Source organism: Rhinolophus hipposideros, assembly GCF_964194185.1.
Source record: "Rhinolophus hipposideros genome assembly, chromosome: 9".
In the NCBI taxonomy this organism is placed as follows: Eukaryota; Metazoa; Chordata; class Mammalia; order Chiroptera; family Rhinolophidae; genus Rhinolophus; species Rhinolophus hipposideros.
In genome coordinates, this window is record NC_138055.1 from 13753726 (window position 1) to 13769557 (window position 15832).

Sequence of the window (15832 nt, forward strand, 5' to 3'; positions counted from 1 at the left end):
CTTATGTACAGAGCCCTGATACAGGCACACAATTCAAAATGCTCCCAATTTCAAATTCAAGTACATGCACATTATTCAAGAGAAATAAATTCTAAACAAGTGACAAGAAGTCTATTTTGGATTGAGGAGCTATAAAAGCACATGACTCAAGTTATTTATAATATTAGGGAGATTGAACATATGTTAAATGAATAAGGAATGTAAATGTGTAGCAATTTAAAGTGTATATTAAAAAACTGGAGGATTATAGGGAATTTAGCCAGTGAAAACTTCTTGATAAATGTGAGTGTTGGGCAATAAGTCAGGAAAAAATGATAGAGATGAAATGGCAGAAAGGCAGTAGGAAGACAAACCAAATGGTGGACAGAGGCAGAGAGGGATATGGGCGAAGTGGGAGGATCAGATTTAGAGTTCATATAAAGTAAAAGCTTTCTAACAATTAAAGCTATCCAACAGCAGAGGGGCTGCCGCAAGCTTCCTATCACCAGAAGTATTCAGCCAGGTGTAATGACCCTCGGTGCGAGATCCCTAAGAACCACTGTGCTGGGAGACATCCTGGGTCCCTTACTACACTGTGAGTTCCCTGAGGAGGAGCCCTGCAAAGACAATCACTGAAGGAAGAAAGGAAGACAGAGGACCTGGTTTGAATCCCAATAATTCCACTCATTAATTGTGACGTTGGGCAAGTCAACCTCCATTTTTCATCTATAAATAGGAAAACTGGAAACACTAGGAATGGCTGGTCAACCAAGAACTCTTTTCAGAGCCCTAAGAGTTGTTAATTAGTCAAAGACGTACAAGTTCTCCACTTTCCTTAACACATGATCTAACGTTGTAAGAAAGAAAAGAGCTGACTGCTGAGAAAGAGAAACCTTACATTTTTGACCAAAAAATAATCTCAGGAAACTAAAAAAAGAAAAATCTTCAGCATGTCTAACTCCTCCTATCGGTCAAATCCTATACTGCTTATAGGGAGAGCTGTCACTAGATAGCCTCACTAGTTATCCAGCCAGTCACTTACTGCAAAGCATGCTCTTCTGTTTCCTGTCAATGCTGGTAATTAGTTCAATGTCAAAAGTCTGTTTATGTTCCACATCAAGTCTCAAATTTTGGAATGTTAAAATAAGAAAATGAATAGAATCAATTCATATGCTATACAACAGGTCAATTCCATCATTAATGAACGGCAGTATGGGGTAGCACATTGGATGTGGAGCCAGACTGCCTAGGCTTCACTCAGGGCCTGTTCCACTACTAGTTTAGACAAGTACAGCACCTCCTTGAATACCACCATTTTAGTATAATGTTGAAGAGATGCTGCGATGTCAGCGAAACATAAGTCTTGTTTTTATCGAATGGCCTATGTTAAAATTGGTATTGTTATATGTCGTTTCAGTTAAATTCACAGCACATTTATTATAGATGACATTAAGTAGGACTTACTGTAACTTCTCAGTGTGCCTTAGTTTTCTCACCTGTAAAATAAGTAAAATAACAGTACCCACTTTATAGCCTTGTTGTGAGGATTAAAGTGTTAATATTCATTCAGTGCTTGGAATGATGCTGGGCATGTATGTTACCTACTAGTATTTAGTAACTTTATTGACATATAATTCACATATCATAAAGTTCACTGTTGAAGTGTAAAATTCATTGGTTTTTACCGTATTTCCCCCAAAATAAGACCTAACTGGAAAATAAGCCCTAGCGTGATTTTTCAGGATGACGTCCCCTGAACGTAAGCCCTAATGCATCTTTTGGAGCAAAAATTAATATAAGTCCCAGTCTTATTTTCGGGGAAACATATAGTATATTCACACTTGTGCAACGATTACCATTATCTAATTTTAGAACATTCTCATCGCCCAAAAAGAAGCCCAATACCCATTAGCAGTAATTCCCCATTCCCCTCCCCCCATAGCCTCCAGGCAACCACTAATCTACTTTTGTCACTGCAGATCGGCCTATTTTAGACATTTTGTATGAATAGAATCATACATTATGTGGCCTATGTGTCTGGTTTCTTTTACTTAGCATGTTTTCAAGGCTCATTCACGCTATAGCACTTGTCAGTTATTCTTTTTATGGATGAATAATATTCCACTGTATGGATATAACATATTTTGTCTATCCATTTACAAGTTGATGGTTTTTGGCTATTATAAATAATGCTGTGTAAATGAACACTTTTATGAATACGTTTTTGTGTGGACATATATCCTCATTTCTTTGGGGTACATACATAGGAGTGCAATTGCTAGGTCATATGGTAACTCTATTTAACTTCCAAGAACTGGCAGACTGTTTTTTAAAGAGGCTGCACCATTTTACATCCCCACCAATAATGTATGAAGATTCTAGTTTTTCAAAATCCATGCCAACACTTGTTAATTTCTGACAATTTGATTCTAGCCATACCAGTGAGTGTGAACTGGTATTTCATTGTGGTTTTAATTTGTATTTCCCTGATGACAAATGATGTGGAGTATCTTTTCATATGTTTATTGGCCATTTGTATATCTTCTTCAGAAAAATGTCTATTCGGATCCTTTATCCATTTTAAAAATGGGTTGTCTTTTTATTATTGAGTTCTTTATATATTATAGACACACGTCTTCATAAGACAGAGTGTGATTTGTAAATACTGTCTCTTATTCTGTGAGTTGTCTTTTCACTTTCTTGATAGAGCCTTTGAAGCACAAAAGTCAACTTTCATATTTAAGAATCCAATGCTGAATCTCAAGCCATGAAGACTTATTCCTTATCTTTTCTTCTAATAGTTTTAAGGTTTTACCTTTACATTTGCGTTTGATCCATTTTGAGTTAATTTTTACATGTGATGTGAGGTAAAGTTCAACTGCATTCTTTTATATGTGGCTGTCTAACTGTCACAATACCATTTGTTAAAAGATTATTCTTTCCCCATAGAACAGTCATGTCACCCTTGTCAAAAATTAGTTGAGCACAGACCATATGAGTTTATTTCTGGAGTTTCAATACTATTCCATTGAATATATATGTATGTTATTTATATTTATATTTATCCTCATGACAGTACCACACTGTTTTGATTATTGTGACTCTGTAGTAAGTTGTGAAATTAGGAATTAAGTTCTCCAAGTTTGTTCTTTTCCAGACTGTGTTGGCTATTCTTCATGCCTTGAAATTCCATATGACTCTCAGAATTGGCTTGTCAATTTCTACAAAGAAGCTATTCTAAAAGGTATTGCATTGAATCTGTAATGTGTTAAGTACAGCCATCTTAGCAATAGTAAGTCTTCCAATCCATGAACATGGGATATTTTTCCATTTATTTAGCTCTTCTTTAATTTCTTTCAACATATTGTAGTTTCCTACAAAACTGAGTCATTTCCTTAGTTGTCGCTCTAGGGCTTTCTTAGCATATACACCTTATCACAATCAGCTCCAGATTTATATTACCTGAATTCTAGTGAGATATTTAAGTATTACTTCTATATGATGTTATTCCTTTCCCTTCTTTTTGTGGCATTATTGTTATACATATCTATAAATGTTGAAAATCCAATAATATATTATAAATATTATTTTATATAATTTGTCTTTTAAAGATGCTGAAGGAAAAAGAAGGGCAAGTATATACTTACAGTTTCGTTATGTTAGCCTTTGTATTTATCATTTCTGGTTCTCTTGATTTGTTCTTGAGGACGTGAGTTACTATCTGGAGTCACTTCCTTAATCCAATACAAGTTCAGTCTCATCTACTTTTGCGCTGTTCTTGGCAAATACACTACATTTCTATGTGTTACTGGCTGAACAATAAATTATGTACAGTTTTATGGAAATACTTTTAAAATCAGTTAAAATAAGAAATGTGCATTTATATTATCTTTTACAATTACATAATTACCTCTACCAGTGCTCTGTGTGTGGATTCAAATTGATGTTTGGAGTCATTTGCTTTCAGTCTGAAAAACTTTTAGTATTTCTTATATGGTGGGTCTGAAAGAAATTCTTTCAGTTTTTCGTTTATCTGGTAATGTCTCTATTTCTCTTCCATTGTTAAAAGACAGCTCTGCTGGATATAGGATTCTTGGTTGAGGTTTTTTCTTTGAGTTCCTTGAATAAGTTATCCTGCCTCTGGCCTACATTTTTTTTTTTTTAATCATGGAATATTGGGGAACAGTGTGTTTTTCTAGGACCCAGTGTGTTTCTCCAGTGTGTTTTCTCCAAGTCAGATGTTGTTTTCAATCTAGTTGTGGAGGGCACAGCTCAGCTCCAAGTCAAGCTATTGTTTTCACTCTAGTTGTGGAGCGCGCAGCTCACTGGCCCATGTGGGAATCAAACTGGTGACGTTGGCGTTATGAGCACTGCATTCTAACCAACTGAGCCACCCGGCTGACCTCTGGCCTACATTTCTGGTGAGAAGTCAGCTGTGTATCTTATTGAGGTTCCCTTGTAAGTGGTGAGTCATTTTTCTCTTCTTTCAAGGTTTTCTCATCTTTGGCTTTCGGCATTTTTACTGATGTATCTGTTTTTGGATACCCCTGAGTATATCCTACTCAGATATTATTGAGCTTCCTGGATATGTAGGTTGTTTTCCAATAAATGTGGCAAGTTTTTAGCCATTATTTCTTCAAATATTTTTTTATTCTCCTTTTTCTTTCTCCTTTCTTCCAGTACTCCCATTATGCATATGTTGGTACACTAATGTTATCCCATAATTTTCTGAGGCTTTCTTCATTATTTTCTTTATTCTTTTTTTCTGTTCATCTTATATACTATCTATTGATCAATCTTTAAGTTTGCCTATTCTTTCTTCCGCCAGTTCAAACTTAAGTGTTGAGTCCCTTTTGTGAATTTGTATCCAGTTATTGTACTTCACTGCATTTTTTAACACCAAAATTTTCATTTGGTTCTTTTCTGTTTAATAATTTCTTTGTATTGATATTCTCTATTTGATGTGACATTTCATCAAACCTTGCATTACTTCTTTAATCATTGTTTCCTTTAGTTCTCTGAATGTATTTATAATGGCTATTTTGAAGTCTTTGTCTGTTAAATCCAACATCTGGTCATTCTCACACGCAGTTCCGTTGCCTGCTTTTCCCCCTAGTGTATAGAGTCATTCTTTCCTGTTTCTTTGTATGTCTCTCTGTTCTCTCTCTTTGAAATTGGGCATTTTAGGTAATATATTGTCATAACACTGGGTAATGCTCCTAACCTCCAAGACTTGCTGTTGTTATTTGCTAGTTTATTTGCTCAGTGACTGGCTGAATTATTTTAGTGAAGCATATTCTCCCCCTCCCTGTCTGCAAGGGGGCTTGCCCTTGGGATGACAGTGGCTTTGGCAGACTCCTCCTCTTTGACTTTCTCTTTCTCTGACCATACCCTGCTGTTAAGGTCCACTAACTGCCCACTGATTGATCTATTGTCTTCAAAAATATCTTGGGCCATAAATAGCTCCATAAACTGAAACATTCTATTAGGGCTCCTTTGAGGGGATGGTTCCTGAGGTCAATATTTAAGATTTGTTCTGACCACAGGAGGGCTGTTCCCAGCTATCTCTTTCATCCTGTCTCTCTAGCAAACTAGCCAGCCTTCTGGTTACCTGTATCTCCAGTGAATCTGTCAGTCTCTTCCCAACTGCCTTTCACCACAACCTGCACCCAGTGATGAACTTCACACTCTGCTGCAAATGAAGTTGATCCTTTGGGGAGAGATTCAGAGCTCTGTTACAAGGTCTGCATGCTCCTCTGGGCAACATTTCTGAGCCCTGGTTCTGATGCTGGGGGCAGAGACAATGGCATAACACCCCCTTGAGAAAGCAGTTAGAGGGGGTAAGGGAAGAACAGCCCCATGTTTCCTCAGCTTGCCTCTCCCACGGTGCAATCTGTGTCTCAGAAGCAGGGGCCAGGGCAACTGGGGTCCCACTATTCTCAGTGGTACCACACCCAAAGGTACCACACCCCGGGTAGAGTCTCTGTCCCATGAGTGGGGGGGGGTGCACTGGGTGACATGAAGAAGACCCCATCTATTAGCTGCACTCACTCAGAATTTAGTCTCAGCAACTGAGACAGAATTAAAAAAATGTGAGTTTACCCTCTGTCCCTACTGGGAAGAAAGCCCTCCAACTGTGAGCTGATGGAAGGAGGGAGCTGTGTTCTTGGCTGCATCGGTTTGGAGGAAACTTTCCATCTTGCTCAACTGGGAGTGAGGAAGGGAGGAAGCAAGTCTCAGTTCAAATAACACACTTTCACTTTTCATAGTGAGTTTTAGTAGATTTTCTTGAATAAATGTTTCTTCATTGACTGTATGCTCTTAGCACTATTTCCAGAGACTTTAAAGGTTGTTTTTAAAAACGACTTTCACCAGTTACATTAGAAAGCAGATCCATTGAGCTCCTCAAACTATCATGGCTGGAAGTGGAACTTCTTGATGATTTTTTTTTGTATGAGAAATTGGATCTGAAACTCTAAAGTACAAATCAGAGAAAGTATTCTTATAATTCCTGGGCAGAAATCTGAAAAAGTGATCCAAAGATCATGAATGGGCTGCCACATATACAGCTAAGTCAGAAGAGAGATTCTTTTCTTCCTCACTATTTTTAGTCCTTTGATACCTTGGCAAAACATCTAAAATAAAAAATGGAGTCTGAAATGAAGTTTAAATTGTTTTATTTTGAACTATTGTGAGGCATTCATCCTGGCCGACGATATAATTCAGCCCTTCTAGTCAGATTTTATGCCAGATCCAAGCTAGATGTGCACTTTAAAAAGTAAAGATATAGGAGACTTTTGGTAGTGTTTGAATGTGTGTATGTGCACACGCATGTATGTATTAAAGAGATTAAGATATTAAAAATCATTATCTTTAAAGTTACTGGTTTCTAAACGAGAATTATAGCTCAGTAGTTGCATCATGTATCAAAGTATTCCCTAAGGTAGAGACATGAAATAAAATTTGAGTCAAATTTGCAAGGCATACAAAGCTCATTTGTTTTAGTGAAAATTGGGGTTTAACAATATTAAATGACTAAAATAAGTGTAAAGGGCTTTCAGAACAAACATCCATGCCTTAAGTTATTCCTAAGCATGGATCCGCAGTATAGGATTGATATTTCTATGTTATCACATTTTCCCTGGGGGAATCTAAAATGAAAATTTACTCCTGCATTTTCTATAGTCTACAATGGTCAATTCAGTATGCACCTGTAGCTGAGCAAGGGCCAAACCAAACACAATAGGCAAATAGCCAACTTAGGACCTGGCACGCAGGAATTACTGAAAAAATATTTGTGGACTATAGCGATCTCTACTAATACGCCAAGTCTGGGGGAAAACGTAGGGAGAAAAATACATTATTTTTTCCTTACATTTCTATATTTCATGTGTACATATATATGTATACATATATATGTATATGTATTTCAAATGGTAGAATGGAATTTTTTCATATAAATTTATTTCACTCCATAAACTGGCTCCACAGTTAATACTATCTCTAAACTTAGTAACATTTTTATACTCCTCTAAAGGGAATATGTAAAATAATCAAAAAGGCTCAATTTTAGAGAAAATGACTTTTTTTAAAAAAAGTATTGGTCTTTGGCTTATGCCCCCAATCACACTATTATAAAGAAATATATAACATATGTTATATAATTATCATAAGCTTATATCATTTTAATCTACTATAATATAAAACTTTAAAATATAGAAAAGGGGAAGAAAAATATCATCCACAGTAATAATATTCAGATAGTCATCATTTAGTAAATTTCCTTGTAGTCATTTTTCTTTGTATAGTTTTTATTAGTTTTACACGGTTGTGATCATACTGTATGAATACTTTTGTATCCTATTTTGTCAGTAAACAACAATATGAGATGTGCTTGAGATTCTGATGTACAGTTAAGAGAATATTAAACTCAACACCAAACAATATGTACAAATCACAGGAATTCTGGCCTCCACTCAATCTCTAAGTTCCCTTAATTCATTTAACAGGTGTTTATTGTAGGTGTCCATTTTGTGCCACATGCAGTGCTGGGGGATGAAAATACAGAGAAGAAAGCAGAGTTCTTGTCCTCTCAACTCAGCTACTAGTACCCTCTGCCTTCAAGGAAATATAGGCTTACCTATGTGAGTTTGAAGGTAATAAAATAAATGCTTGAAATTTGGCTATTGTTAACTTCATTCTTTTGAGGAAAATTACTATACACAGAGATTTGTCTCAGATAACAACTGAAGTTTTCCACATTTGATACAGTTGTATTCTTATCTCATAGGTCAAAGAGCTGTAATTCTTTTGCTCATTTTATGACGTGTATTTTTCAACATTTATTGCAACTATGTGGTCCTCTTTATTGGTCTTCAGATCAGTTGTGTTTTAGAAACCAATAGAAGAGCTTTCATTTCTTCACGATGTAAATTTTAATATTATTCATCATATCTCCTCCCATCCCACATATTTGCATGACGTATTTGTTTATGTGCTAGTAGACAATCACAGTCTACCAATTTAGGGAGAGGATGTAAAGCAAATGCTTCAATAGCACAGGTGCTTACATCCAAATCTACAATGATCCACATACACCTGGAACTATTTGTATATATGCACAAACATTAGCAGTTGTTTCTGACTTGACTTTATCTGGAAAAATTTAAGCACTCCTAGTTGGTGATTTCTTTTGCTATCTTCCAATTTAAGTCTGGTTGCCTAAATGGTGTTTGAGGTATGAAATAAGAGATAAAACAAGGTACTGAGTCATAACTTCAAACCTTCTGAAATATACCTTAAGTGGTCACGAGTGAGAGCACTGAGAAGTAACGGAACTGCACATAATAGTCAGAAAAGTCTGTTCTCTGTCTGAGGCTCCACTGCTTACTAGTCATGTGACTGTTAGCAAATCGTCATTAGTATGAGCCTCAGTTTTCCTATCAATACAATAGGGATGGCAACATTGTCACCATACTCACAGCATTAGTGCATTACTGTTGCAAAGCAAATCTTTGTAAAAATGCAAAGCACTGCATAAGTGTTAGGAATTAGGTCTACAGATCATCAATTTATAACCATTTCCTAAAAAGCTCAGTATAATTAAGTTTAATTTTTTGAAAGGCTCTGTTCCCTTACATTTATTTCTAAGTTATCACAAAGGTTTTACATAAGAAAGGTATTGTGTTCAGAGGCAGCACGCTTAGTTTATAGAAAGGGGTGCTGCGGTTACCAAGGATCTACTGGTAGAAGGCTCCAGAGACATGTTTAGGAAAGAGAAAAAATAGAACTATGGTAGCAAAACAAATTGGATAGTAATCTGAGTTCCTCTTATTTTCAGACTGGGTTTAATGTGGAGACGTGCCTACTATCCTGTCTTTCTACATCGAGAACTTTTTAGGGCCTTAGGAATAAAAGTCACTAGTGGGTTTAACCCTTGGAGACTGAAATGGTTTTGCAAATGTTTTTCCATTAATGAAGACTACCTAGCTGGGTCCCTAATGACATTTGTTTATATCAGAACTCTTGAGAAGCAGAAATCTGCTGCACATTGTAGCTGAAAATAACACCAGTACAGTAGTTACTGTCTCTGAAGAACTAAAAGGCAGTAAGGACAATACTTTGAAAATGTTAGGTTTTATTACTATCCTACAGAAAATAAACATGCTTTATTAATAACTGTGTGGGAAATTTTTCTCCCTCAACTGAAACTAATATGGAGTGGGGGAAATCTCTGTCTTAATGTACTTAATTTGACCAGTACAAGCACTACCAAAGATTCTAGTGTCAGATTCCCAAGGCACCATGAAGCTACAGATGTAGTATGGATTCTCCCAACTAAATGAAGAGAATAGCAGCTGCCTACCTCGCCAGAATACCTATCATGGGTATTTCAAAAAACCTGTTCTTGTTAATGCCATGTTTCTTTCTGTTTCACCTAACGCTCTCTCCCATTAGTACATAATGGTCTGTATGTCTCTCTCCGTCTCCCTCTCCCATGCCATAGTATTCCATTATGTAGATGTACCCTAGTTTCTTCAACTACTCCCTAGTTGCGGGACAGTTACTTGTTTCTAATCTTGTGCTATAATGTACAATGCTTCAATGAATAACTGTTTACTTGGGTTCTGTCTATCTACAAGACAGATTTCTAAAAGTGACATTGCTTGGTCAAAAGGCAAAATACATCTGTAATTTTGGTAGATACTGCCAGTTTCTGTTCCATAGGAATTGTGTTATTTTGCACCCTGAACAAATGTGTGATTCCTTGTTTCCTGAAGACCATTTATAAAAATACACACGCCTGGATCCCACCCCCCAAATTCTGACTCAGTAGGTAAGGGGATGGGCCTGAGCAGGCCTATCTTTAAAAAGTTCCCCAAACAGCACACTCCTGGTTGAGAACCCATGTTCTAAAAGGCATTCTAGTCTTGTTTAACTGTTCAAATCCAAAAGAAAATCAGATTTAAATATTTAACCTCCAAAGTTTATACTCCATGTCACTCATTCAATGAATACTTTTTGAGTGCCTACTATGTGCTAGACACTCTAGATGTCGAGGACACAAAGATAAATAACAGTATCTATCTTTAGGGAGTTCTCAGGGTCTAACAATGAGAGCTATAGATATATATTTAAGAGACAACGTAAATATATATTGAAAGGCTCTGTTCCCTTACATTTATTTCTAAGTTATCACAAAGATTTAGAGACTAACACAGAATTATATGGGAATGCTGAAAAGGGCTCCTTCACCCTAACAGGAATGCCAGAAGAGGTTTCCTGAAGGAGGTGCTCCTGGAGCTGAACAGGATTAACCAGGTGAAAAGGAGAAGAGGTATGTAAGAAGGAAAGGGCATTCTGGGTAGAAAACATGTGCAAAGGTAGAAAATAAGAAACAGAAGGGATGTGTATATAACTGGAAATAGTTCCTATTGCTAGAGCATAAAATACAAGGGAGAGAAGTAAGCTGCAGAAGTAGGAAGAGATCAGGTCACTAAGTGTCATGTTAAGAAGCTTGAATTTTATTTTATAGGCAAAAAAAGTCACTCAAGGGTTTTAAAGGCTGGGAGGGACACAATCAGATTGTTGTTCTAGACTGACGGACAATGGACTGGAAGGGCAATAACTGGAAAAAGAAAGAACAGTTAGGAAACCGGTGCAGTAAGCCAGATGAAGGCTTGAATTGGGGCAGAGGTGAAGGAAAGAATGGACTGAAGGGATCATAAGAGGTAAAATGAGCAAGACGCAGACATTAGATTTTGGGAGTGGAGGTGACTAGAAGGCTGATTTCAAGGTATTATCAAACCACGACCAGGAAGGCACAGATTGAAGTTATTTCCCCAGCAGCAGTGATAGGTTTATACTAATTTCGCCATGCTCTTGCACCTGGTCTTGACATTCATGAAGCCAGGGATGGTTATACGGGGCCCAGCAAAACACACAGGTAAAACAGGTGAGCTTCTCCTTTAGCATCATGCTCTAATCAACTAAGTAAAGCAACCATAGGTAACCCAATAGGCAAACACAACATTCCATGGTCATATCTCTGATGTACTCTCTTAAAACTCCTCTATTGGTGAATCTCTTTTTTCCTCTAAGGACCTCCATTTTCCTCTAAGTCCATGAAGTCAGTGACCTAGACAATTGCTGACAACATAAATAACTCAGCACAGAGAACAGCATGTGGCTAAGGGGCAGCAGGATTAACAGCTGCTTTCCCAAAACTTTACCCAATGCCAGGCTTTACAATATTAACAAAGCATTTTGGGCAGCCTACAGTCCTGCCACCAAACGAACTCAATTTCTGGAGATGAGAAGGCTCAGGCTTTCCCTATTGCCCGGATTTACCCAAGTGTAATGGTTCTGTGGGGAGAGAGCAGGAGGGAGTTCTGTGTAATCCATACTAAACCTGGCACTTGTCTTTCTTCTCAGAGTTCCTAAAAAACTAACTGAAGGGAAACGGAAAACTAAATAACCATCAAATGAAAAGAAGTCCACTGTTTAGAAAGTCCATGAATGAAAAATACACACACACACACACACACACACACACACACTAATACCAAGGCTTACCTTTCTTTTATCTTCATCTGTTGGTTCAAATTTGAAAGTAGCCCTATGCTGAGGGGAGGAAAAAAGGAAACAATGTCATTTTAATACATAGATTTTTCATTTTGGCTATGTTTAAAAATACATGCCTCTGTAAAAATGTTGTCTTCCCACAGTATCATGTCATACTATTCATATGAAAGTAAGAGAGATAGGCATGTAAGCAAATAATTTTAAGCAGTATGAAAAAACTACAGCAGAAATATATACCAAGGAGCAAAGAGTACCAAGCCCCTAACTGCCCAGGGAAATCGGGAATGCTTTGCATGCAGTATAGAGAATTTGAGGGATGACTAGAAGTTTGCCAGAAGCAAATGGAAAGCATTGTAGGGACAGAAACTCAAATGTGTGAAATGGAATGACCTATCTGCGAAATAAGCAACTCTGTCAGAGTGAAACATAGGACACATATTAGGGGGTGGGGGATTAAAGGAAGATGAGAATGGAAAAGTAGATTGGACAGAGATTTGGAAGGGCCTTTCAATGTCGTGGGGAGTTTGTACTTTCCTTTTCATATGCAGTAAGAAATCATCAGAGAATTGTAGATAGGGAAGCAAGTCAATAGATTGGTATTTTGGGAAAATATTCTGTAAAAATGAGGGTTTAAATCATGGTTCCATCACTTACTAGTTAGTTGAGCAAGTAAACGCTCCATAACTGGATTTCTCATGTAAAAAGAGGGGGTGCCTAGCTCACAGAGCTGCTGTGGGGGTTAAAACAGCTCAGGCATATACCATATCATCTCAAGGCCTGGCACATAGTAAACCCTCCGTAAATATTAGGCTTATAATGATGGTGATGCCAATGATATTGAAGAAAAAGTAACTGGAAGAGAGGAGAGTGTGGTGATTCTCCTGAAATGATTGACAACACTGTATTTTCCACTCTGTAGCTGCAATAGATGATGAAGTAAGTTGACTTGTCCACAAGGAGTGATGGTACCCAAAAATTAGAGCAAAAAATTCCTCATTCACCTCTCAAGTTTTATTCAGAACCAAGTGCTCTTATGAATCCTAAGCTTTCCTTTAAGAAAATCTCCACTGAACACCTCTCTACCTTTCCTTTTCTTTCTCTCATTGGCCACACTAACAAACATTTATTGGAAACACACCAAGAGTTCAGTACACTAAGTACTAAATACCTCACTACTACTGGTGTTTCTGCACTGACAGCTTTGTGTAAGACGCAAGTTTTGAAGTCAAATGAGATGGAGAAATGTTGACAGAGAGGCAGTTCTGAATGTAAGAAATGGACTTAGAGGTAAGAGAGAAGGGCCATTTGAGGAAACCCACAGCTTGTAAAACAATTAGAATGGATGTTGTCAGGTGGTAAGGGCTTGGATTTTAAAATTTATACCTAAACTGGCAGACAGGTGACAGGTGTGAATAGGAGAGCACTCTGGAAGAATGTTTTGGGCAGGAGCGTAGAGGCCGTATCAAAGGAGAGCAAGACTAAAGACCAAAAGCTCTCTGAGAAGTGGGCATCAATACCCCAAACACGATACCGCTGGCAGCAACATAAACTGACACAAACTTTAAAAGGGAAAATGATTTGGCAACACAAATTTGAAACCATCAAAATATTCATACCCTTTGACCCAGAACTTCTACTCCTAGGAATTTATCCTCATGAAATCATCAGAGAGAGAAAATTTATATATGTAAGCATGTTCACTGCACTGTTATCTACTATTACAAGAGACACCCTGAACATCCAACAACAGGAGACTGATGAAATACATTGCTGTGCATCCACCCGATAGAATAAATATTGCAATTAAAAGAAAAGATGGCTAAAAAGCTCTGTAACAACACGGAAAATTATTTAGATAGAATCAAGTGGAAAAACTGTACAACATCCAATTATATGTCTATGTCCCTGATGACAGTACCTCCATAAACACATGGATGCATTTATACAAAGGTGTGAGTGTCAGATGCCAACAGAACGCCAACTGAACAGGGGGGTGGGATTGCTGATAATTTCTTTGACAAAACTCATTGTTGGTATATTATTTTTGTAATTAGAATGGAAATTTTTAAAATAAAAGATAAATGAATGAATGAATGAATGAACAAGGAAAGAAAGAAGTACGGAAGACCAAGTGGTAACTCTGGAGGCTATAACTTAGGAATTTATAGACCCGAGGGTTAGGAAAAAAACCAACACTAGATCAAAGACAAAGAAGCGCCAGACATCAGGCTAAGCTTGTAAACTGAAGCTTAGTAAATATCTAATACAAATGAGAATAAATAATTGCACTTAGGAACCAAGAAAGCTTACTTTTTGCCGTTATATGTGAAATCCATAAATTATCTGGAATAAATGTACCGTAGTTTTCCAATATAATGGTTCTCCTAAACTTTGTTTTGGCATATATTAAGGTAGGGGAACAGAAAAAGCAACCTTTTGGAAAGACCCTCATATAAAAATATCTTTTAAACAGTTTCTATGTAGAATTAATCTTTTAAGGTGACAATTCAGAATAGTACCAGGGACTGATATTTCTGTTGCTTTTTAAATGCAAGGCTGAGGCTGTCAAAAAAACCACATTAAAAAAAAGGAAAGAAAAGCTTCCAAAAGCCCTGTCTAAAGAGCATGAGGGCTTAATTTAATTAGAAAATATACTAGTATTGAGGCAACACAAACTGACTTTTGAAAGTGCCAATCTATTCAAAAGCTCTACCCGCTAAGATTGTTTGGTTCTGAAGACACTGACTTCTCTGAGGCTGGCTTCTTTTATCTAACTTACAGCACCCCTAACCTACTCAGTACCTCTAAGCCTTTTTCTCCCCCCTTTCTGTGGCTGAAAGAAAGGAGAGGGGAACTAGCATTTCTGGCTATAAATGCCTTTCTAGAACTGCTAGCCAAGAGTCACCCAACTCACTTTCTTTATATGTTTATAATTGCCGATGAACAAGAGCAGTAAGTCAAATACAAACTTAAACCACTGTTCAATTTAGAGGTTAAGTAAGGTAGGAACAGCTCAGTGACACACCAGACTCATTATGTGGACTCCCCGCTGTAGGTTTTATATCTTATGCAGGCTCTAAAATGCGTAGGCTCAGGAGTCAGCACTGGGTTTGAGTCCAGTCCCGCCGCTTACTAAAAGTGTGACCGTGGTCAAGTTACTCAACTTTACTACCTGTCAGTTTCCTTACCTTTATGTATAGCACCTTGCACACAGCAGGTGTTCAATAAGTGGCCACTACTGTTATTATTGCATGGCCTATGATGTGGCCGAATACCGAACTATTAGAGAACTATGAGTTATCGCATAGATTTCCAAAGATACATTCAAATGGTACCATACAAAGGAATTACCTAACTCTGTGTGTGTGTGTGTGGCGATGGTTCATGAATAGAGATTACTTCTAGAACTGAGACTATATAACCCAATCTGGAAATAAGAACAAAGTATATGACAAACAGCCCGCTAAACATGCTCCTCTGCAAAACTCTGTAAAATGACCTCAGAGTTCCGAACTCAACCTCAATGTGGAAAGCAAAAACTCCTCTTACATGGTTCAGGATACCTATATACCCTACGCAAATGTGGAGGCTGTCTTTCCAGAATTGTCCCAATATCAGGTCCCTATCAATCAGGTTATTCTAGCACATAAATGAAGACCTCACAGCTATGAGTGTGGTTTTCCTCTCTTACGAGGACGACTCTTGGAGACCTACCTGCCCGTATCTTAAATAACTGTTACCTTTCATTTGGCCGTAAAATCGCCACACT

General features: G+C 37.4%; 1 protein-coding gene across 10 annotated transcripts in view; it reads right to left on the reverse strand.

Annotated features, from left to right (window-relative positions):
• Positions 1-15832, reverse strand: part of RIC8B (RIC8 guanine nucleotide exchange factor B) — a 96853-nt gene that overhangs the window by 76733 nt on the left and 4288 nt on the right. For 7 of the 10 annotated variants that reach the window (XR_013993946.1, XR_013993947.1, XR_013993948.1 and 4 more), the window contains exon 2: positions 12055-12102. The exons of the other annotated variants lie outside the window; for them this stretch is intronic. Coding sequence is in view for 4 of the 7 variants with exons in the window: in XM_081058528.1 (XP_080914654.1) it covers positions 12055-12102 (48 nt within the window). In the remaining 3 variants the exon portion in view is untranslated. The remainder of the gene's footprint in view (positions 1-12054; positions 12103-15832) is intronic. 10 annotated transcript variants of the gene reach the window in all.